Source organism: Cherax quadricarinatus, chromosome 26, assembly GCF_038502225.1.
Source record: "Cherax quadricarinatus isolate ZL_2023a chromosome 26, ASM3850222v1, whole genome shotgun sequence".
Classification (NCBI taxonomy): Eukaryota; Metazoa; Arthropoda; class Malacostraca; order Decapoda; family Parastacidae; genus Cherax; species Cherax quadricarinatus.
Genome location: NC_091317.1, coordinates 35,375,179 through 35,400,565, shown reverse-complemented (window position 1 = coordinate 35,400,565; position 25,387 = coordinate 35,375,179). Strand labels below are relative to the sequence as shown.

The 25,387-nt window shown below is 36.0% G+C and overlaps 1 protein-coding gene across 9 annotated transcripts in view; it reads left to right on the top strand.

Annotated features, from left to right (window-relative positions):
* Positions 1-25,387, top strand: part of Synd (protein kinase C and casein kinase substrate in neurons protein Synd) — a 798,660-nt gene that overhangs the window by 630,901 nt on the left and 142,372 nt on the right. For all 9 annotated transcript variants that reach the window (XM_070088932.1, XM_070088933.1, XM_070088931.1 and 6 more), the window contains one exon: positions 20,174-20,287. In XM_070088932.1, coding sequence (XP_069945033.1) covers positions 20,174-20,287 — 114 coding nt within the window. The remainder of the gene's footprint in view (positions 1-20,173; positions 20,288-25,387) is intronic.

The following is a 25,387-nucleotide window of genomic DNA, read 5'->3' as shown; positions in this document are numbered from 1 at the left end:
TCTGCTATCCTATTCTCCGTCTTACTCTTAATTCTTTCAATAATAACTCTACCATACACTTTGCCAGGTATACTCAACAGACTTCTCCCCCTATAATTTTTGCACTCTCTTTTATCCCCTTTGCCTTTATACAAAGGAACTATGCATGCTCTCTGCCAATCCCTAGGTACCTTACCCTCTTCCATACATTTATTAAATAATTGCACCAACCACTCCAAAACTATATCCCCACCTGCTTTTAACATTTCTATCTTTATCCCATCAATCCCGGCTGCCTTACCCCCTTTCATTTTACCTACTGCCTCACGAACTTCCCCCACACTCACAACTGGCTCTTCCTCACTCCTACAAGATGTTGTTCCTCCTTGCCCTATACACGAAATCACAGCTTCTCTATCTTCGTCAACATTTAACAATTCCTCAAAATATTCCCTCCATCTTCCCAATACCTCTAACTCTCCATTTAATAACTCTCCTTTCCTATTTTTAACTGACAAATCCATTTGTTCTCTAGGCTTTCTTAACTTGTTAATCTCACTCCAAAACTTTTTCTTATTTTCAACAAAATTTGTTGATAACATCTCACCCACTCTCTCATTTGCTCTCTTTTTACATTGCTTCACCACTCTCTTAACTTCTCTCTTTATTAATATATAGATCCAAAATGACTAACTGCTAGAAAACAAGTGTTATTGTAATATATTCAATTAAAAATCATAATATATAAAAAAGCAAATTTCTTGACCAGTTTGCTTTAAACAAATAAGAACCCACCACACCTACACCAAACAATCATAGACCAGTGATAAACAAGTTTGATGACCTGAAAACTGAGATAAAAATAATGAATATGGAGGCAGTGTTAGTTTTGTAGACACTGAGAGTAATGGTGTGTGATTGTACTGCACGATGCTCTCTTCCCATCCTCCTGACTAAATGACATTATCATTATGAGTACAAGTTGTACAGTCAGTTCATGTGACATTATCATTTTATTCACAAAGAGTAATAAACTCGTAAATAGAGTGTTGGAAAGTGAAATTGTTAAGTTTGTCATTTTTGCTGCGACCAAAATCAGTAGCCATAGCAGCAGCAGTATATTCACACTGGACAATATTGCCTATCCAATACCTCCCACCCACACTGCCTCTTTGATCTCTTACGTGTCATGCCTTCATTAGGAGATATCTACATAATGAATTGTATTTATTACTGCCTTTGATCAGTAAATGCAAGGAAAAAATTACAAGTGAAAATTACTTGAGGAGATGGGGGAAGTGATCCAGAAGTAGTCCTTTATCCCTTCACCATTGCACATCATTACTGGCCTTGGTCATAAATTATAGTTGGGCAGACAATTTAAATGTGTGGTAGATTGATTTTTTTTTTTTAACACTCTGGCCATCTCCCACCAAAACACTGCATTTACAAGTGAAAAGTTGGAGTGTGACAGCAACATATGGTCAAAAGTATTGAGGAATCAAGTCAAGTTAACAGTGTTTACATAATATGCAATGTTTTTCTCACTGACTTGTATGTGTTTGCTTACTTGTAACCTTATAAGCATTCATTACAACATTATGAATTATCTATAATTGTATTTGATAAGAAATTATAACTAAAAGAAATTACTGGCAGTAAGTCTCAAAACGCCTCACCCGGTAGAGAGGGAGTACTATGCTGTACAGTGGACCCTCTTTTTTTGTAATCATCGGAATTCGTAATTTTCGCAAATCGTAACTTTTTTCATCAGAATATTGACTCTCGAATCATTGTTTGACTCGCAAATAGTTGTTCATCCCAAACACGTATGAGCGGCCTCACACACCATTCACTGTCAGTGTGCCATTGTTTATCAGCGAGTGAGCACAATCCCACGCGTTCATTTGATACATTTCGTAATATTCCATTTGTTTTAGTGCTTGCAACTGCTAAACAAGCCACCATGGGCCCAAAGAAAGCTCCTAGATAGAATTAACCCTTTGAGGGTTTCGGCCGTACTAGTACGGCTTAGGACCCAGGGTTTTTGATATACTAGTATGCCTAAATTCTAGCGCCCTCAAATCTAGTGAGAGAAAGCTGGTAGGCCTACATATGAAAGAATGGGTCTATGTGGTCAGTGTGCACAGCATAAAAAAAATCCTGCACCACACAGTGCGTAATGAGAAAAAAAAACTTTGACCGTGTTTTTGGAATAAAACAGCGAATTTGCACTGTATTTTTGTATGGTATTTATTGTTGTATTCTAGTTTTCTTGGTCTCATTTTATAGAATGGAAGACATATTACAGAAATTGAGATGATTTTGACTGGTTTTACAATGAAAAGTACCTTGAAATTGAGTGCAAAGTAGCAGAAGCATTCGATTTTTACCAAAGTTCAAAAGTAAACAAATCATGCCAGGCGTCCAATACACGTCAACTGGCGAGTCTAATATTATTTCACAAGTGCGCTGATATTATTTATACCATTTCTACACTAATGCAGTAGTCCGCATAACAGTAAATCTTCTGTTTTTTGTAAGAATAAAAATTCAAAGTGGAAAGTCAAAGAAATATAAGAGTCGCCTGGGGATGTGACTAACGAACAGAGAACTTATTTTAGTGCCAGGAATGTCTTTCTTGTTTATTCTGGACCCTATTTGGAAATTGGCATCTTTTGAAATTTGTGTGAAATTGGCAAAATTGCTAAATTCTGACCACTTTATTGGATAGTTGAAATTGGTAAATGGATGGTTTCTTGTACTCATTCGATAGAGAAAATGGAGCTTTAGCGAAATAGTTATGATTTTTGTCAACTAGTACATTGGAATTAGCCAAAAATAGGGCTCAAAGTGGGCAAAATTGCTGATGCGTAAACATCGTCGAGACCACTAACTTCGCGAGACCATAATTCCATAAGTTTTCCATCAAATTTCATACTTTTGGTGTCATTATGATCGGGAAAAGATTCTCTATCTTTTCATAAGAAAAAAATAATTTTTTTTTTTTAAATTTGGCTGACCCTGAGAACAAGTCTCGGAGAGGGCCTGTCGACCCTCAAAGGGTTAAAGAAAGAACTCGTAGCAAAGTACCAAGGCGGAGGAGGAAGAGAGAGGGGAGAATGTGCCTTCTTCAGTGATTCTACTTATGTATGATACTAAAGCAGCAAGAGTCGATAAAGGCTATAGCACGAGTCAGTGATAAAATGTAGCATTAACAGTGTAGCAAGTAAGTTAAGCGATTAATCAATAGAAAAAGGACAGCATGAAACTAACTCCTCTAATGTTATTGGAGATACAGTTGAGCCTCATATATTGAGCTTTCTTCGTTCCAGATGGCTGTTCGAGTGCTGTTACCAAACGAATTTATTCCCATCAGGAATAATGTAAATTAGATTAGTTCATTTCAGACCCTCAAAAATACACTTGTAAAAGCACTTACAAAAATACACTTACATAATTGGTTGAGTTGGGAGCATAATTGGTTGAGTTGGGAGCAGTTCGATATTTGAGGTTCCACTGTACTATATAGGGCCACTGACAACACTGCTGCCTCTGTTGCCACCTTCACCACCACTTTGTAAAGCTTATGCTCTCATTGGCCCTTATACACCCAACAACACCACCACCACCACCACAACACCACTCATGACATACATAAAGACATACTTTATTCATTCTAGAGTATATGTCATGTTTCTGTGTTATTAATATTGTTTATTATGTCATATTAGATGAATTGTGATAGATAAATAAGCCGTGAAGTTGATATTAGTGTCATATTGAAGGACTATCTTGTCCTGTCTCCAAACACCCTTCCCTGCCGCCGTCACAATTCCTAACATACGTAATGACATATTTTATTCATACATCAACAAGAGTCTTCAATAAAGGAAAGTGTGATGATATTATTGTTTTATTCTTCATGTATAATTGTTTTCTGTGTATGTAAATCTATATTTTGTGTAAAAAAAAAAAATTTTGTTAATACTTTTGGTCTGGAATGGATTACTAATTGGATTTACATTATTTCTTATGGGGAAAATGGTTTCACAGATCAACACTCTGGAATGGATTAATTACGAAAAATGAGGGTTCACTGTATATAGTTTTATTTTTGGTTTAAAAAGTTCATAAAAACTATATGCAAGATATTGTTTTTACCGATACATATCTTGGGCTTTAACATGGATGTTTTGAAAATTGGATCCACTTAGTGATTGTCAGACCATTTCTCTGTTCCCTGTGTAGGTTGTTAAGCAGGAATTAACTGTAATCCCATGTTATGAGGCTATGATATATAGTGTACATTTTTTGCATTAAAATCTTTAGTGTCAGTCTTGGGTGGTGCTGGTTGTTTGGTTTCTGGTCAGTATTTCACCTGGGCTCTTAATACACTTGTTTAAATATGGTATAGTATACAGTATTTATATTTTGGGTTATGAAATATGTTCAAAATTCTAATTCATAAAATAAAAAGTGATTCATTCTTTGAATTAATTTGTCATATATGCAATGGGTATATACTGTATTTTAGATACTCACCATATAATTATAAAATTATAAACGTAGGTTTAAATATTTTTTTTAACACTCTGGCTATCTCCTACTGAGGTAGAGTGACCTGGCAAAGTAGATACTTTCACTGTTACTCATTCAGTCACTGTCTTGTCAGATGGGCACCGACAGATGACTCTCCAAACTGCAACATCTTCAGAGTGCAGGCACTGTATTTCCCAAGCTTCAAGTCTGGCTAACTGGTTTCCCTGAATCTCTTCATTTATATAAATGTTACTTCACTTGCACTCCTATCTAACATGCTCAGACAAGCCTATTGGATGTCTAAGCCCTTGACACTTAAAACCTACTTTACTCCCACCCTTTCCTAGGATGAGGTCTACCCTTCCTCCCAGATTTGTATGCCCTTCTAGTCATCCTTTTTTGCTCCATTTTCTCTAAATGTCCAATCTACTTCAACAACCCCTTCTCAAACCTCTTATTGATATGTTAATTTTACTCCTCCTTAACTTCCAACTCTGAATTCTCTGCATAATGTTCACATCACACATTGCTTTAAAACAATATCTGTACTGCTTCCAGCTTCCTTACTGTAACACTCACATTCAGAACTCTTGCTTCACACCCATACAATAGTGTTGGTACTGCTCTATATACTTCTTCCATACTCCCTTCCTCCAGTGTAATATCCAATCTCTCATTACCTATATTTTTTGAAACCCTCTTCACCTTGCTCTTTTCTGTGTTTAATTTTAATTTCCTTCTTTTACATTCCTTCCCAAATTAGTTGTCCAACATTTGCAACTTCTCTTCAGAATCTCCCAAAAGAACTGTCATCGGAAAAAAGCAGCTGTGATAACTCCCACTATGTATTAGATTCATTACCGTTGTCCCACACCTCTGACTAACACCTTTGCAGTGACATCTTTTACAACCTCACCTATAAATAGGTTAAACAACCATTGTGACGTAACACATCCCTGTCTAAGGCCTACCTTTATTGGAAAATAATCTCCCTCTCTCCTACATACCTTAACCTGCACCTCACTATCCACATACAAGCTCTTTACTGGTTTAGTAACCTACCATCTATTCCATACACTTGCAACATCAACCACATTGCTTCCCTATCCACCCTGTCATATGCTTTTTCTAAATCTGTAAATACAAAGAAAAGTTCCTTTACTTTATCTAGGTATTGTTCACTAACGTGCTTCTATGAAAACACTTGAACTACGCATTCCCTACCATTCCCTACCTTTTTGTTCCTCTTCAGTCCTACTCTCTGGCTTATTCATAATTCTTTCAAAGATAGCTCTACTATACACTTTACCTGGTATATAAAACAGGCTGATTTCCCTGTAATTACTATACTCTTTAATCCCATTTTTTCTTTCATAAAGGAACTATGCATGCTTGCTGCCAATCCTAGGTACTTTCCCTCCTTTCATGCATATGTTGAAGAAATGCACCTCTGCTCAAATACTATATCCTCACCTGCTTTTAACATTTGGGCCTTAATCCCATTTATCCCAGCTAATTTACCCCCTTTACTTTCTTCCCACTGCCTCATGCACTTACCCCACACTCACATTTGGGTCTTCCTCACCCTGTAAAGGTGTTATACCTTCCTGTCTAATGCAAGAAATCACTGCCTCGCTCTCTTCATCAACATTCAACAATTCAGTTAAAAGTATTTATTAAAATCTGACTGACTTCAGTAAAATTTAGTTCTCAAAAGAAGTTAAGTCTTCTGATTTCCTATACCTGATGAAACAAGTCATTTCATATGTCTACTCTTACTCAGTTTTAAATCTATAGTACAATAAACCATCAATTTAGTAGTCTAATATGATGGAGTAGGTGCTCAGTAATGATATTTGTTGTAGGTATAAAATAATATTTTGCCATGATTGTAACTAACAAACAATCCTGTAAGCAGCTGCATTTGTTCCTTGTTTCTGAATCAGTTGATCTGGTGGATTTTGTTCCATATTTCTGAAATCATTTAACTCAAAAGCTTTAAATTGAGGATTTATGGTACCTATATTTGGCATTCAGTGTATTGGTTTCAAGCATTGTTTAGAGCAAAATTTGAAATTAAAAAAATTCAAAGCCTTTTATTATACTTCAAATGTGAGTATTTAATTGAATATCTCCACATGATATACCATATTTTGCGGCTTATAAGACTTGTTTTAATTTCAATGGCTCAGCATTGGATGTAACTGGGAGAGCTACAGCTCACCCTGGACCCCAAACTTGTAGCTCCCATCACTGACCTTCAGTTTATAGGATACAGGGTGGTTTTTGGAGACATTTTATGGAAAAAAAAAATTGCATCAAATAAGCCACGAAATACGGTAATAGAGTTATTTAATGGAATAATATTTTGAAAACTAGGCTTCAGTTTTTTTAAAAGGATGTAAAATTAAAAACTGTAATACACAATTTTGAAGAATGAAAAATTAATTTCTGTGGAGAGTTCCTTGAACCACTTTAGGAAGAGTTACTCGCCTGTATAACCTCAGTATTATATACCAGGAATAAATTCTGTCTCGCAGTTAAGCACTAGTTCATTTCTGTGAGCATATATCTGAGACACTTCAAATGTGCACAGTTGTGCACAGCATTTAGAGAAATAACTTGCGAAAAGAGGTAGCAGACTCTTTGGCTCGTGAAATCCCCTACGGAAATTAGTTTTTTCAGTCAAAACTGTGTATGTTTTGTGTGCTCAGGTTCCATAAGCCACGTTTGTACATAAGGAATCCTGCCATCGGTGGTACCCTAGATTATGGAGGTGGCATATGAGGACCAAGTGATTTAGATAGTTTTTAAAACCGAATCACTGGAGAATAAGAGGATCTTGTGGAACAGCACCAATAGTTGCTAATGAGCAAGTACGTGTATCAAAGAATTCATCTCTGTGGAAGACAATGTCAGAAATTAGAAAACCATCTGGTCTAGACTTGGTACCTTTGTCATTTTGGTATGTTATTTCCTTCATTTATACTGGTGTAGGCCATAACATACCTATGACTAAAACAAATACAAGTCAGTCATTGCAGTCAACTTTATTTTAGGGTCTAGGTCAAGCTGGTTGAGATGCCATGAAGATGAGCTTGAACCTTTCCATTGCCTGGCTGATGGACACCCTAACCCTGTTATGGTGGAGGGAAAATGACGTCATTGTTCCCTAAGATATACACAGAATAAATAAGGAACATGAAACAGAGTTGGGTAAACAATGATTGGCACTGACCTCGGAATGTAGCATGTTTATATCCTAGGAAAGCAATGTCTCTGTGTCTCCTCTATGCATTACTGTAATGCAATAAGGCCAAAGCATCCATGATCTTGGTATCCAAGATGAGGCCCAGAGAAACACGAGTTGCTAGTGCTAGGGACCTTGGCACACCCTTGGTGAGAGTACTTGCAATATATAGAGGAAGACCTTGAATGGTGTAAGCAGGTGTTGTTTTACTCAAGTGGAGAAGGACCAGGAGCTGATGTTACATCCTGAAACTAGATTAAGGAAGAGGCATTGTTGAAGAAAAGATTTTTGGGGGGGCCACCTTGGACAGTACAGCATAATCCCAGATTGCAATAACAGAAGAGAAAGCAAGACTGGCATCTTCACTAAGTTTGAAGAGTGGTGTAATGTGAGAGCTATGATGTATGTTGTATATGGGCAAGCACCAGATTGTTGCTCAGTAGACCTTCAGTGATAGTGTCTAGTAAGATGTCACTTGCAGAGATAGTTACATTACTACATATATGGCTTTCGGTTCATTCCAGTTATGTGAACTATCTAGGGAGAGTGCCTTGAGAGCCTGTCAGAGGCATTTAGTTCGACTCCCCAAATATAAGAGCATTCTATAGTGGGAAAAATTCACTGGAGTCCTGGAGATGTAGTTGAAGGTTCCATCACTGTAGAGCTGCTTGGTGGAAGGGAGAAAAAAAGAAGACTTCTCTGCAAAGTTACTGATAGTCTATATTGAGAGCTCAGAATCGTCCCAGCTGTATACAGAGTATATTATCCTCCCTCCATGAGGTGTGTTGAAGTTGAAGTAAAGAAGATACTTGTCAAAAGGGTGTGTTTTGCTGACTGACGAAAGACAATCAGCATATGGTAGCATAGGATATTCATATACGTATCTCAAAACTATAAGGAAGCTGTATGAATCTCGAGCTGAAGAAGTCCAAGAAAAAGGCAACATTAATAGGTGTCATTGTGGAGTTGATAATAAGAATGGATGACAAGGAAAGAACACCCACGTAGAAACACAAGGTTAAAGTCCTCATTTAGTAAGTATTCCATGCTAGGAGGGCAGTGAAAGGTGTGAAGACACAGTATGCACCAGCACTTAGTCTGGAGACCAAACTCTGAAATCAATGATGCTGGATAATCCATGCGATTATCCAACATCAGCCAAGTTTGTGAAGAAGAACATCCCACTATTATTGGTAGTCAGTTAATACTTTCTTGTGGTGACTTGACTCATACTTTACTCCCTCCAGCTAAAGAGGCCATGTGAAATGGAGTAATGCTACAGGTTCTCCTGTTTAAATTTGCCTATTAAAAACCTATTAACCTCTTAGGAGAGTTTGCCTCTCTGAATCTATGGTACATGTTAACATGTTCCATAAAGATGGAAACTTAGGTTTTCATTGAACTCTGTAGATTGACTAGTATATAGGAAGTATAATTGGAAGAAATAAGGATATAATCCTGGAACATGCATTGTAATAGAAATGGGAGGTAAAACCATGTAATATCTCGTGGAGCTATATTTTATTGGCAAAATGAGCATCAGCCATTAGTGGACTGGAAGGCTCATGGATCCAACCATTGGAAACATAGAACAAGAAGGGCAATCCCCACATTACACAACTTGGCTGTTTAGTATGGGACACTACTAAAAATCCTCTTTAATCTGTATGGCTCTAACACCTAATGTGGCAGTAATGAATGTTTCCAGTTGAAAGCGATAGTCTACTCTTTCGACGATCTTGCTGGATAGTGTATTGGCAAAGCTAAGTATGTCCCTTTCCTGACATCACCAGAATAAATATGTTGTAATTGTGTAAAGTCACAGGAGAGTGATGCAGCACTAGTGTGTGATCAGGGAGCTAGCAGAGAATGTGTCCTGGTATAAAGCACAGGAACAAGAGTCTTTTATTGAAATGGCACTTGTGCTATGTTTTTAAAGTTAACTATTCAGAATAAAATATAGACAATGAATATCTTTTCATCACACATTAATTTATTAAATGGGGCTCATCAAGTGCCTTTATTTTGTGCTTAATATTATACACTAAGGAAATAATTGATTTTTGAAATACTACTATACTGTTAATTGCTTAGGTATTAAACTGGCAATAGGGAAATATTTAATAATTTCATCATCATTTAATAAAATAAGCAGTTTATTGCCAGTGTATGGTTTTTATGAATTTTCTTTGTAAAAATTTTTCAGTTTCATGATATTACAGGAAGTATTTCTCAACATTTATATTGTATATAAATCAAGCTGGATTATATTATTATACAGTAGTTTTTTTTTTTTTTTGTGGGGGGGGGGGGTATGGAAGAAGTTAACGTGTTCAGATATTTGGGAGTAGATTTGTCAGCAGTTTGGTTTATAAAGGATGAGGTTAACCATAGAATTGATGAAGGGAAAAAGGTGAGTGGTGCATTGAGGTGTCTGTGGAGACATAAATCTATCCATGGAGGCAAAGAAGGGAATGTATGAGAGTATGGTGGTACCAACACTCTTACATGGGTATGAAGCATAGATTGTAAATGCTGCAGTGAGGAGGAGGAGGAGGAGGCTGGAGGCAGTGCAGATGTCATGTCTAAGGGCAATGTGTAGTGCCAGTATTATGCAGAGAATTTTTAGTGTGGAAATTAGGAGGAGGTGTGGAGTTACTGAGGTGGTGTGGTCATTTTGAGAGGATGGAGCAAAATAGAATGACTTGGAGGGTGTATAAATCTGTAGTGGAGGGGAGGAGGGGTAGGGGTCATCCTAGAAAAGGATAGTGGGGGGTGCAAGCGGCCTGGACATGCTGCAGGCATGTGTGAGCATGTTAGATAGTAGTGAATGGGGACGAATGGTTTTTGGGACCTGATGAGCTGTTGGATTGTGAGCAGGGTAATATTTTGTGAAGGTGTTCAGGGAAACCAGTTAGCTGGACTTGAGCCCTGGAGGTGGGAAGTACAATGCCTGTGCTTTAAAGGAGGGGTTTGGGATATTGGCTGTTTGGAGTGACATCTAAACTGTCATATCTGGGCACCTCTGCAGAAACAGTAATTGTGTGTGAATGGTGATGAAAGTGTTTCTTTTTTGGGTCACCCTACTTTGGTGGGAGATGGCTGGCATAAAAAAAAAAAAAAAAGTTTTTTTTTTCAAAAGTGAAGTCCTCTCTTTCAAATTGCTTCCAATTTAATGTACTGGTTTGGTTTAAGGTTACATAGCCCATTTTGGAGAAGACTGTAGTATTCTATTTAATATTCCAAAGTGGAATCATAATTTTTAAGCTGTTTCCAGCTACCACAGATGTATTAATACAATACCTTGCAGTGTATAATATTTAAATTTATTAAACCTCTTTGTGGCAGATTTGAGATTTCCAGTAATATGTTTTTGAGTATTTACAAAAGATTATGGTGGTGGGGATAAGATTATATTTTAAATTGGTTTTTGGTAGATATGCCATGAAAGGTGATGGGGGATACCTCTGGTATTGTTATTGTTACGATTATTACTTTTATTATCAGTTTTAATAATACCATATAATAATGCTGTTGTTATTATTATTAGTATTATTTGCAATTTGTTGACTAATATAATTAGTACCATTGTTGTTTATAAAATTATGGATGTTTTTTCCTAATTAACTTAGGGATGAGTGCTTAGGGTATGTGGGAGAGCAGTGAGTGTGCAGAAGTCAGCCAAGGTATCGGCCACTGCTGCTGGCTCGTGTACTGTGATGGTGTGCGTGTTTTCATCTTAAAATTATTTGAGAAAGAATCTGCTTGTCATCTTTGAATGCCCTTATTTTTTTATATACATTTAGCTTGCACTAATCAACTAAAGTCAGTCTAATAATGAAATATATGGTTGTCCATTTTGTTAAATTATTAGTGTAATGTTGAGTGGATATAGGTTCAGTCACTTTGGTGGTAAAATATGTCAAAATTTCAGAGAGTCAGATGAGGTTATCTTGTAAGTGAAGAGTTTCCTTTTGGCCACTGAAATTATATTTTTTTGAATTTGAGCTGGAATATTAGGTTTTTTTCTGCTAACATGTGTTCTGACATGTTTCATAATGTCATAAATCCTTCATATCCTGGCATGTATTTGTGTTGTGCAGATTTTAATGTTAGCTTTCATTAAATAAAAAGTCCTATTAATTTTCAACCTAGGAAAATTTCTAATAATAAAAGTTGCTATAACTAAAATGTCATTTTGACTATAAATAACTATTACTTATAAAAGTGACCAGAAAAACTTGAAGCTTTTCCTCCTGCATGAATGCGGATGTGATGGCAAATGAAATAAAGTATTTCATCTGTTTTTCTCTGCATCTTGATTGCTTAACCTCTTTCTCTCTCTCTCTCTCTCTCTCTCTCTCTCTCTCGCTCTCTCTCTCTGTCCCTCTCTCTAATGTGAAAATTGTCTTGTGAATAATTGCTTTCATATATAGAAAACTCTGGGTGTATCCTACACTTCCAGCAATTGTTGGGAAAAGTTTACATGACTTAAGTATTAAGAAACTAATTTAAGAAACAGCTTTTAATAAGAATGAACATATCTACTAAGAAATTTGGTAATAATGGGAGCACAATGTTAAATGAATTTATAATAGAGCTGGATAAGCGGATTTGGAGAACTTTTGCATCATCTCCATCTTGAACAAAATATTTTTAATACTTCACAATAATGCGTATCAATTAGTGATGTAAATATAGTCTTATACTAAATGTAAATAATTATCATATATAATTGAAATACTAAATGTTTCTCTGAGTACACTTAATAATTATTGATGACAATAATCTGAAAAACACTGAAACATTTTTCATGCACATTTATTTCTTTATTATAAATAAATATAACTAGGAATGCTATATTTAAATAGCATCAATTGGTTAGTTAGAACAAAGTGGTGTGTAATAAACCTACTTGTGTGAAGACTGCCAAATTTCAGTAGTGGCTCAAGCTATGTATGTACTACATGAATATTACTTTCATAAAAAAAATTAAATGCTAATTACCTAGAATATACATTGCATTACTTCCTATACTATATTTATATTGGGTGTTTTTTTTTTCTTTTTACTCAGCACATTTATACAGTGGTACCTTGGTATAAGTCCTTAATCCATTCCAGGACCTTACACCCATACCAAACAGGACGTATACCAAATGAATTTTCCCATAAGAAATATAGGGAAAATAATTAATCCGTTCCCATGAAAAAAAATTCTATTGTTATTGGCATATTATACATTGATGGGGTTGTATAAAATAATTTAAACACTGCTTAACCCTTTCAGGGTTCATGTCATAGATCTATGCCTTTACATTGAGGGTCCAAACTGTAGAGCTACGCCATGAGCTCAGCTCACTCTGATAAGCTGTGAGCGGTAAATTTGGGCCTTGATATGAGAGAATACATCTATGTGGTATATGTGCACCACATAAAACAAATCCTGCAGCACATAGTGCATAATGAGAGAAAAAAAACTGACCATAATTTTCAAAAAACGGTGACTTTGCAGTGTTTTTTCGTATGTTTTTTATAGTTGTATTTGCGATTTCTTGGTATCATTTAATAGAATGGAAGATATTACAGAAATAGAGATAATTTTGATTGGTTTTAGTACTGAAAATGGCTTGAAACTGAGCTCAAAGTAGCAGAAACGTTAAATTTTTGCTGATGTTCAAGAGTAAACAAATGACCTCACACATCTAATACACGCCAGCTGGTGGGTTTAATATATGTTCACAAACGTGCTGATATTATTTATACAATATTACAATATTGCATAACAGTAAATCTTCTATTTTTTGGTTTGAATAAAAATTCATTATGTGAATTAAAAATCAAAATGGAATTCATTTGTAAAGCTTGAAAAATAACTAATGAACAGAGGAAATGTTAGTTTAGTGTCAGGAATGCCAGCATTGTTTATTCTGGGCCTTATTTTGAAACTGGAATATTTTGAACTTTGCATTAAATTGGCCAAATTACCAATTTCCGATCACTTTATTTTGTAGTTGAAACAGTTGATGTGGCGATTTCTTGTGCTCAATCGATAGAATAGAAGTAATACTAGTGAAATAGCTAAGAATTTCGTTGACTGGAATAATGTAATTGGCCTAAAATGGGAGTCAAAGTCAGCAAAATCACCGATGCGTAAATATCACTGACACGTCAAAATTCGCAAGAGCATAATTTCATCAATTTTCCATTTTTTATTACCTTCAGAAAAAGATTCTCTACCATTTCTTATGAAAAAAATAACAAAATTATTTTTTGAAAATTCTTGGACCCTGGTGCACACTTTCAAATTTGGCCTTTGGACCCTGAAAGGGTTAATACTAAAATATGTAATTTAAACACTGCTTAATACTGAAATGCATAAATACAAAAGAATTAGATGAAATAAATGCAAATTTAACCTCACTTTAGGATAGTGCTGAGAAGGGAGGAGGAAATAATATTGTTTGGAAGGAGAGCCCCCTTCTCTTTTCTCTTTTTTCCCTATATGGACCTGGTTGAAGCTCACCAGGTTTGACTTTTACATTAAATGTCTTATTTTACGTTAATACCTGTATAGACATTTTCATTAATGCATCTATGATATTTTCTTCAAAATTATATGAGAAACATGTTACACAGCATATAAACATGCTATGTTTATATGCTGTGTAACATTTGTAACATGCTATGTGTAACATGCTATGTTTATATGCAGGGCAGAGGGAAAACATTACGTTTTCTCTGGTCCAGCACCAAAGAAAACGTGTATAAATCTGTGTATGGCCTAGTCACTCCGCTTTTGTTTACAATTCTCGGCATGAATTATTCTTTAACCCTCCTCTTGTTTATGATGGCATCTAAAGGTAGTTGTTAGAAACAATTAAACTCGGTAAATATGGTATATTGATGGTAATAATATGGCTCTTGGCTGCATTAAATATTGTATAGCTGTGTAGCCCAGGCTGCCTACATCTACCAACTACCAACACCTGACTTCCTACAAATAAATACTACTCACCTCTCATCCTACATTAAGACTACACATATTTTAAGGTCAATAACGAGTGTACTGTATGTGAATTTTAACTCTCTGGGCTGCTTTAAATCTCGTATATTAATTAAATTCGGGACGGGGAGCCAGAGCTACCTACACCTGACTTTCTACAAATAAGTACAAGGGTAGCGCATGGTGTCGTGACTCATTTTGACCCATACAAGTTTTAGCATGTGAGTCATATTCCCAAGAAAGGCCATATACCAGGCAAAAATTTTTGCATCCAAACAGGACATATACCAAGTTGGACTTGTTCCAAAGCAGATGTATACCGAGGTACCACTGTACTGTATTTGGTTTTTGCCACTCTTAAAAGCCAGAACCATTTTTATTTTTTTAAAATGATTGAGAATTTCTTATAAACTTGCCTCGCAACTGCAGTTAGATTAACATTTATTTTCTTATTTTTTTCCTCGTTTAAAATATTTTAATATTTGTAACAAAAAATCATCTGTACACTTGTGTTGCTGCAACCATCAGGATTTTATATTTTATCTGTGGAAAAATATTGATATCAGTATATCAAAATGTTTAAAAGATTGTGCTCAAAGTCAAAGAAATTTGTAGTACACTATGTATGCACCTTAATAATTGGTAACTGTTTATTAATGATAATTAGGTAAACACTGTTGGAATCATTGTGAGTAACTGCAGGTCAGTCACTGAGCATCTCTCTCTCTCTCTCTCTCTACATCAAATGTTAACCCAGGGATTTTGTTTCATGTGTTGAGTGAATTTAATCTAGGTTTAAGCATATTCTTTTTTTTTTTATGAAGTTATTAATTAATTTTTATAAATTCCTGCTTTTATTTTATTTGAAGACATTATCAATTTATATTTGAATAGATTTTTATAAATTTATTTGCTTCTTTTATTTGAAGATTGGAATAAGAGTGAAACCTTTTTGTTACATTTGAAATATTAATGGGGCCTGGGGAGTCTTTTTTTTATTCTTGCTCTTAATTCTGTTTAGTATTTCTGTGTAAAAAGAACTTTGTTTTGATCTTATCATTATAGCTCGTTCAAGGCTGTACATAATCTACTGTTAACATTAACATCTCTCCTTGAAATAACCTTCACTAATATTTTATATTATATTACTGCTGATCATTGTGTGTTTACCTCAGAACATACCAGGATCAATATAGAAGTACTACATTACATACACTGTTCATTGTATATTAGGTACACTACATCACATACACTGTTCATTGTTTATTACATTTTGTTCATTGTACATTACTCAGGTAAACTACACATAAATAAAAACTTTACTAAATTCTGTTTCTCCTCTCCTTTATTTTTCTGATATTGGCTTCAAAGACTTCCATATTTTTATTTTCTTTAAGTGAATATGTATAAAAAATTTTATTCTTCATTTGAAGTGCATAAAAAAATTGAACCATAAATACTATGGAAATCATTAAATGATGCTGAATATTTGCACCATATTAACAGATCATGATTAAAAATATTAAGGAGGTTTGGCAGCCTCAGGAAAATATCCAGAAAAAACTAACATTCTTTTAAAATTGAAATGCTAGAATGTGGGAAAGGGGTGCAAGCTTAAAGAATATTGAATATGACACTCTGGGAGTTATCCTGGTTGCTCTTTGCTGATGACACACTCCTTTTAGGGGATCCTGAAGGAAAATCACAAAGGTTGGTGGATGAATTTGGGAGGGTGTGTGAAAGGAGGAAATTAAAAGTTAACTTAGAAAAGAGTGAGGTAATGAGGGTAAAAAGTCTAGGCAGTGATAGAATATATTGGAGGGAGTGAGTTTTCCTATGTGGAGTCTACTTGAGATGTGTTCTGAGGGTTAATGCCCTCATGACCCAGTCCCAGACCAAGCTTCCCAGTGGATGGCCTGATTAACCAGGCTGTTGGTGCTAGCCATATGAAGTCCAATGTAAGCACCACAGCCTGGTTGATCAGGGAGTGACTTGAGAAACTTGTCCAGTTCTTTCTTGAAGATATCCAGGGGTCTGTTAATTCTTATGTTTGAAGGAAAGACATTGAAAATTCTTGGTTGCCAAACATTTATTGAATTTTCCCTTAATGTACTCACCACATCCCTGCTTTTCATTGGGGAGATTTTGCATTGTCTGCCAAGCCTCAAACTTTCATGGGGAATGATTTGTGTGTGCAGATATGAGACCAACCTTCTAGAATTTTCCAGGTGCAGTTAATAAGGTATCTCACCTACATGCCAAGGGGTACAGATTGAGGGACTTCAAATGTCCCCAGTAATTTAGGTGCTTGACTGAATCTTTGTGGGCAATGAAGGTTCTCTGCTTATTCTCAGGTTTGCAGTTTTGCCTGCCTTGAATTGAGCTGCTAGAGTACAGAAGTATTCCAGCCTAGGAACAACAAGTGGTTAAAGAGTATCATCATTGGCTTGGATACCTTATTTTGAAGGTTCTAGTTATCCAGCCTATCATGTTGCTTGCAGTTGTGATAGTGATACTGTTGTGATCCTTGGTAAAATCTTACATAATCGCATTCAGGTTTCTCACGTTAGTCACACACACCACTGAGTGATTCAAGTTTGTTTTACACTTGTATTCCATTCCATTCTTATTTCCTCAATCTTTCCATAACAGAGTAAGTGAAACTTGTCCTCATTGAGTGTCATATTGTTGACATTGTAACTGGAAGACTTTTTATGTCAGCTTGGAGGTTTGCTATGTCCTTAATGGATGCCACTCAGATTCTAGTATCGTCTGCAAAGGATATGATGTTATACTATGATTCATGCCTCTTTCTATATCAGATATGAAAATGAGGAAGAAAACAAGGATAAATACTATGCCTTGAGAAGCAGAGCTTTTCACTCTGGCATCTTCTAATTTCACTCTGTTCACTATTGCAGTTTGGGTTCTACTCATTAGAAAATTAAATATCCATCTATTCACTTTACTGGTTATTTCTTTTTGCATGCATGTTTTATGCTATTGCACCATGACTGCACTTCTTAAAAGCCTTTAGCCAAGCCTGTGTATACTACATTTATATTTTATTTGTCTTTCATTGCATCCAAGATCATGTCATAATGGCCCATTAATTGCAAGAGGCAGGAGTAACTTACGTTAGACCCTTGGGTTGCACAAATTATGTGAATCCATGTAGTTTGCTATTTTCCTTCTTAAAATTTTCAGATTTTTATAATGTGGGCTGTCAGTGCTGTCAATCTGTAGTTCTTTGCTTTTGCTTTGCTGTCATCTTTGGGGAGTGGGGGCTATATCCATTGAATTTAAAGACTGCAGCTCATTATTGTAATTTCATAATCTCAATGTAATCTTGCAAAGAAATTAAATTTGTTTAAAGTTCAGCAATTCACTAATGAAAGCAGAGCAGAGAATGCCAATTTTTACACTATTTCTGCATGCCATAGAGATCACATATCTGATATAGGCAGGAATCCCGGAGAATTCATAAAAGAAATAGAAAACATTCCCAAATGTGTAGCACCTGGATGCCAGATTCATGTAGTTCATTGTAAAGTGCAAAATACCACTAGCACTTGGTATCCTTTGGAGAAAGAGCTAAGATGTAGATGAAATCCCAGAGGCCCAAAGAAGTGCAGCCATAACTCCTCTGCACAAAGAAGGCAGCAATTAAGAATGAAAAGCAGAGATGTTTGGTGGGGAAGTGGTGTTGGAAAGATGGAGATACAGTGGTACCCCGAGTTTTGTACAGCTCCCAACTTGAACAGTTACGTAAGTGTATTATTGTAAGGGCTTTTGTAAGTGTATTATTGTAAGGGCTTTTGTAAGTGTATTTTTGGGGGGGTCTGAAACGGACTAATCTAATTTACATTATTTCTTATGGGAACAAATATGTTTGGTAACGGCACTCGAACAGCCTTCTGGAACGAATTATGGCCAAAACTTTGGGTACCACTGTATTTTGGTGAATAGTTGAACGTTGAGGTTACAGGAAAAAAATGTGATATCGTGAATAGGGCAGTGACGAATAACATTGTATAGGAGTGAGGAGGAGTCTGTGAGGGAGTGGGTAGAATGACAGGCTAGTAAAGTAACTGGAATATATGCTAAAAAAAAAAAAGTAGGGTATGGGGTTCTTGGTGTGTATGTTCAGTATATGCATGAAGAAGGGAAGGTACCAAAGGATTGGCAGAGACCATGTTTAGTTTCATTATATATTCACTCTAACCTAAATATAATAAAAAAAATTAACCCAGGAAAGTCATACACTCTGACTTATTTCCATGTTTTGAGGAGTATGACACCTTTAAAAAATTGTAATATAAGCATTCCTTGTACATTGTGTTAGAAGACCAAAGCGGTTAAAAAAAAAAATGTTTGCATCAATTTATATTGTCATGTATATTCCAAGTGGAACAGTGTTAGACTATACATTTCCCCATGATTAAAGTGTTATAACACCATGAAACACATCTAATATCATAAGAAACTAGTATACATAGTATTGGACATTATAAACAATAAAAAGGATAACAATGGTTATAACTTGGTGTCAGTTAATTGTAAAACATAAATATTGATGGCATATTTATGCTGCTGTTGCCAATGAGTGATCATTTTTTTGCCAAATTCAGCACACTATAAAATTGTAGTTTTCATCTGATTCTATTACTTTTTTCTTTATTCTACTTTGAAAAATACTCTTTCAACCTGTAAAAAAAAAAGTATTCAATATTTTGGGTGTGCCACAGTTTAGTGGTTAAAAGCATTACAATATTTTACACATTGTAGTAACAACATAAATATCTTATAGGAAAGCCAGACACTTGAGAATTTTTTTCATGCATATGCCTTTTTGTGATTTTTTAAATTATGTGGCAGCTGCACCTCCCTTAACTAATTCTGATGCAACCCCACCCCCTTAACTAATTTGACTTGTCTCCACACCCTTAGCTGATACCCACCCTCTTAAGTAATTCTATGGCAGCCCCACACCCTTAACTAACTCTGACTGCCCTCAACCCCTTAACTAACTGTGACAGCCTTACCCCATTAACTAATTCTGTTGCAGCCCCCTCCCCTATAATTAATTTTGAAACACCCATGCCCTTTAACTGATACTGAGGCAGCCACACTCTTAACTAATAGATGAGTAATAATTGGTTATATGTGGCTTCAGATATTTGTTAATGTGCACTGAGGTTGAAATAAAAAATCAAAAATTTTGTTTCTTTAAGATCACCAAAAATTAAATTTGTAATGCAGTGAAAGTAATAATTATTATTATTGTTATATCTTTTATTGAAATTCAAAGAAAATATCTTGTAAGTTTTATTATAAGTATGCAGTTTATAGTTTCCTTATTGAAATAATCTTATTTAAGGTTTCATGATATTTTAGGTGAAGAAGCTGCAGGACCGGGTGTCTAAAGCCAAGGAAGAAGTGTCACGAGGACGAGAAAAATATGACGTCTGTCTCAATGAAATCTCTGAGTACAACCCAAAGTATATCGAGGTGAGTCCCCAGATACTGTGATGAAATAAAGCATATAGTGATGAGTCCCCAGATGTATTGAGAAAGCACAGTAAATAGTGTCCATATGGAGAAGTGGAGCAGAATTCTTCCTGTGTAAGCCATGCATGTCGTAAGAGGTGACTTAAATGCCGGGAGCAAAGGACTAGTAACTGCTTCTGTATATATTACTAAATTTAAAAAGAGAAACTTGTTTTTCTCTTTGGGCCACCCTTCCTCAGTGGGATATGGCCAGTGCGTTGAAAGAAGAATTTTGAAATTTTACGAGACCATCATAGTGCTAGTTATTTCTGTTGGGGGTTTGGTGAATCAAGTTTGGGCTGTATGACAGTCTCTTTCTGGTAATGCAGCTAGGAAGTGAGGGATGATTTCTGTGTTTTCACTGTTCCTTATGGAAAATGCCCAAATATTTAAAACAGTGGCTTTTCAAATGATCCAGAATCACATGCAACGTAGTAAGTCAGGATAACTTCATTAGCTGGCAAGAAATATTTAGAAAAATTAAGCATGTGGAATTTTAAGTAGATAATTAAAATTATTGTAGTAAAATGAGAGAAAATAGGTGCAGAACATTTATTGTCACTCTGTTTTGCCACAGTAACAATAACAGCTTGCTCTGCAACCTGTTACTTTTCTTCAGTACTGTCAACAGTATACATCAGTATGCATTGTAGATAAACATCATCTATTGGAAATGGGGAAAAGTGAAAATAGACCCATAAATAATACACTGATTATGAACAAGTGGGTTTTCAGCATGCTGATCAGTCAGCATTGACAGTGCTAAGGAGGAACTTGGGGAGCTTTCAGCCTCCCTTCCCCAAGCCACCCAAATAATAATAATAATAATAATAATAATAATAATAATAATAATAATAATAATAATAATTCTTGAAAACAAGTCCTCTAGTCTCCCTTTCCAACCAGGCAGCCACTCCTAAGTCCCCCAGTATAGAAATTCTGGCACTACCCTTACCAGCCAGGCTGTGATGTTTATGGTGGACTCCATTCTGCCAGCCACAATAGCTTGATTGATCACATCATCAATCAGGAGGTCTGCTCCTGGACTAGGATGTAGGGGCAATGGCTTCCCCTCGCCACCCAGAAAAGCTGATTGCAATCTCATCTTTCTATGTTGCGTCTTGGTGATCCATTAAGTTTGAATACTACATGATCATTTCAGTTTATAGCAGGAAGCCTTCATCTAAGTTGTCCTTGGCATGTTGACATATTGTCATGAGCTGGATAATGCTTTGGCTAAGTCTCTGTATACAACCTATCCCCATTTGACATTGCTTGTTTTCTTACAAGATTCCCAGTATCAAATTCTAACCATTTCTTGCAGTTAGATAAATATTTTTTCTTTATTTTAGGTGAGAAGAGGATACATATATGAATGAAAAATATGTACCTACAAATAAGCAAATTAAATAATATTGCTGTAAAACATCTGGCAGTGAGGTGTGCGAGCAAGCCGAGGCAACCTTCAGATACAACCTCTCCTCACTTAGCGATGTACACCTACCATCCGACTTACGACCTGCTCGACATATGACGACTCGACTTACGACTGTGTTTTTTATGCCAAATTTCTGGGAAATAAACAAGTGTTTGTGTTGTACACAGTGTTTATCCTAAATCTTACAGTATAAAATGCAGTACTAACAACATAAAAAGTAAAGTAAAACATGAAATACCAAAATAAAACAATAAAATAGTCATTACAAAAATGTTATGTTGATATTCAGTAGTAAAGTTCGACTTACGTCCATTTCGACTTGTGACCGGTTTCTCGGAACCAAACTTGGTCATAAGTCGGATGGTAGGTGTACTTGTTTACTGATGACTCGGACTTATGACGGGCCCTCTGACCAGTATGCATACTTAAATAATGTTTATTAGAGCTGATTTCCTCTATTCTGTTTATCGTAGTATACAGTACACTACTGTATAAACATTTAAAAATATACTAAAAATGTTATAAATGGTGCAAGGGTGACATTGAAGCAATTTCAAAGATGGTCGACATAAACCCACTACCACTACAGTATGCTCATCGTTTAGCGACGAATTCGTTTATCGACGCGGTATTACGAATGGAACTCCGTCGTTAAGTGAGGAGAGGCTGTATGCACACTCGTTATGCATGTTACGATGAGTTGCTGTATAAGGTGCACTATATAACATGCTTTTCTTTAGCAGTGATTTTATAAGCAGCATTTATCAAAAGGTTGAAAGAAAATGACAAGCCTTGTTGATGGACCCTGCAGTTTAACCCTTTCAGTGGCCATCACATAGAACTGTCTCATTGAGGCCGGGTCCTTCACATAGTTCAGTGTCATGAGCTTAGCTTGTTCACATGAGCTGTGAGTGGTAAATTTTGGCCTAGATACAGGTACCGTTCGACTTACGACCGAGCTTGGTTCCGACCAACCGGTCGTAAGTCAAAATGGACATAAGTAGAACCTTAGAAAATTGCCGATAGGGATATTTCAAAAATTAAATCTTAATCTTGTGAAGCAATCATTCTTTTATGTTTATTGTGGAAATCACTTCAATCCATTCATTATTATTGATTGGTTTTCACAAAATAGGTGAATAACTTACTTCTGAGTGTTGCATATGGAGTGTTTAACATTAGGCCACTGATCTTTGATAGGGTATCAGTTGCTATGTTGGCTATTGTCTAGGGTAGAACTCCAATAGCAACAAGGTTTTAGTGCTGCAAATATAGCCTTATTAACCAAAGACATTCTTTAACCTTCTTTCCGTAGGATGACCAAAACTCAAGTAAAGTCCGTGTCTTCAATAACAATGAAACTTAGATAGGATCTTCATATCTCTATGAACCATAATCTTAAGTAATTTGATTGCTCTTTATTATCTTTTTTTCCTTTACACATAAAGGATACAATTATATATACACAGCTATTATTATGACATGAGTTTACTGGGAAGACATAATTCCCAGTAGTAGAGTTAGGCAATCGGTATATGACATGAAGTAACTGATACTTGCTAACATAACCCTTATCAATGTCTTCACCGAGACATTAAATTCAAATTATCCATGTAGGAAATTTTATCGATAATCCCGTGCAAGGGATATGTATATGAATAGTGAACTCTAGAAATCAGAGATAAGACTAGGTGTGAGAGTTCAAGGCAGAGTACTGCTCAGGAGTGAGTGTGTGAACCTACTGACCATACCAGTGAGCGGTAAGCTGACATCAGGCTGGATCATGTGACTTAGAGGGAGACAGGCCAGTACCTGAACAAGTAACCAGTGCTCTAACAGGTGGTTTCCCACTACATGAAAATCACATGCTTAATATAATGCCAAACAAAACAATATAATACAATATTAGCATTAACACACACATAATAAAATGTTGGGCAAGGGCATAATTCGCTACACACACAATAGCTGAAAATGCACACATACCCGAGCTCGGGAAATATTTTTTTCCCCAAAAAATCCCCCTTTTTTTTTTTTTTTTTTTTCATAAGCTATGAGTGTCTGTTACAGTTTGCCCTCGTTTTAGATCTGTTTTCTCTCATAAGAGTGACGAAAGAAGGAATAATAAGCCTTATGGTCGGTTTAAAAGAAACACTATGCACAACACAAACAGTTGTTTATTTCCATGAACATTTGCAGCTGGTACATGAAAAAGAAAGGTTACAACAGCTGTGGCTTGGGTAGCATAAAAAATAGGTTGGGAAAATGTACGCATATGGATGGTTGGATTTGAGAAGGCATGCCCAGAAATGGGCAACAGGCCTGCTGCAGTGTTCCTCCTTTCTATGTAATAGAGAAGGGACACTGAAACATGCCTTCTCAACTCCATCCATATACATTTGCCCAACCTATTTTTTATGCTACCCAAGCCATAGCTTTCGTAACCCTTCTTTCTCGTATATCATCTGCGAATCTTCTTGGAAATTGTTGATATTAGCGTCAGCTGCTCTCTCTTGCTTGTGTCAGCACTTCTACCCAGGAGGGATATACAGTGGACCCCCGGCTTACGATATTATTTCATTCCAGAAGTATGTTCAGGTGCCATTACTGAACGAATTTGTTCCTATAAGGAATATTGTGAATTAGATTAGTCCATATCAGACCCCTAAACATACACGTACAAACGCACTTACATAAATACACTTACATAATTGGTCGCATTGGGAGCTGATCGTAAAGCGGGGATCCACTGTATTGTGTATTTTTATACGTATATACTTCTAAACTGTTGTATTCTGGGCACCTCTGCAAAAACAGTGATTATGTGTGAGTGAGGTGAAAGTGTTGAATGATGATGAAAGTATTTTCTTTTTGGGGATTTTCTTTCTTTTTGGGTCACCCTGCCTCGGTGGGAGACGGCCAACTTGTTGAAAAAAAAAAAAAAGTACTGTATTTTATACTGCAAGGTTTAGGAGAAACACTGTGCATGACACAAACAGTTGTTTATTTCTGAGAACATTTGCATACACAACAATGTGTTCGAATTCACTTCGAATGTAAAAAAAATACACGAACAGAAAAGTACAATGGAAATACATAAATAGTATAAAATACCGACAAAATGGAAAAAATAAATACACAAGCAGTACAATGTGATCGTTTATTGACAACGTATTTATAGGGAGGAGTCAGGTGGAGAATGCTGAGTGAGAGGGGCTGTATTTGAGTGGGACTTGCACATGAGTAAACAGAATTATCAAAGCTTATGGCTTCGATAGCATTGAAAATTGGGTTGGACACATACGTAATTCTGTTAGTGGGATGGATTGTGAAGGACCTGCCTAGTATGGGCCAACAGGGCTGCTTCAGGGGCAGTATGAGGTGTGCGCCGCGCAAGCAAAAAAAAAAAAAAATTGAAAAATTATGGAAAACGAGTTAAGCATATCGAAAAATAGCTTAGCTCTTTGGCAACACTCTGGTACAAGAACCAATTTTCTGTAACGTTTCTACAAGGAATTATAGTCATTTATATCATGTATGGTGACGGCGATGTGCGTAGCACGTCTGCTCTCAGCCCGTATATTTTTTAATTTTTTCCGTGTTTTTTCTTGCTATTTCTTGCA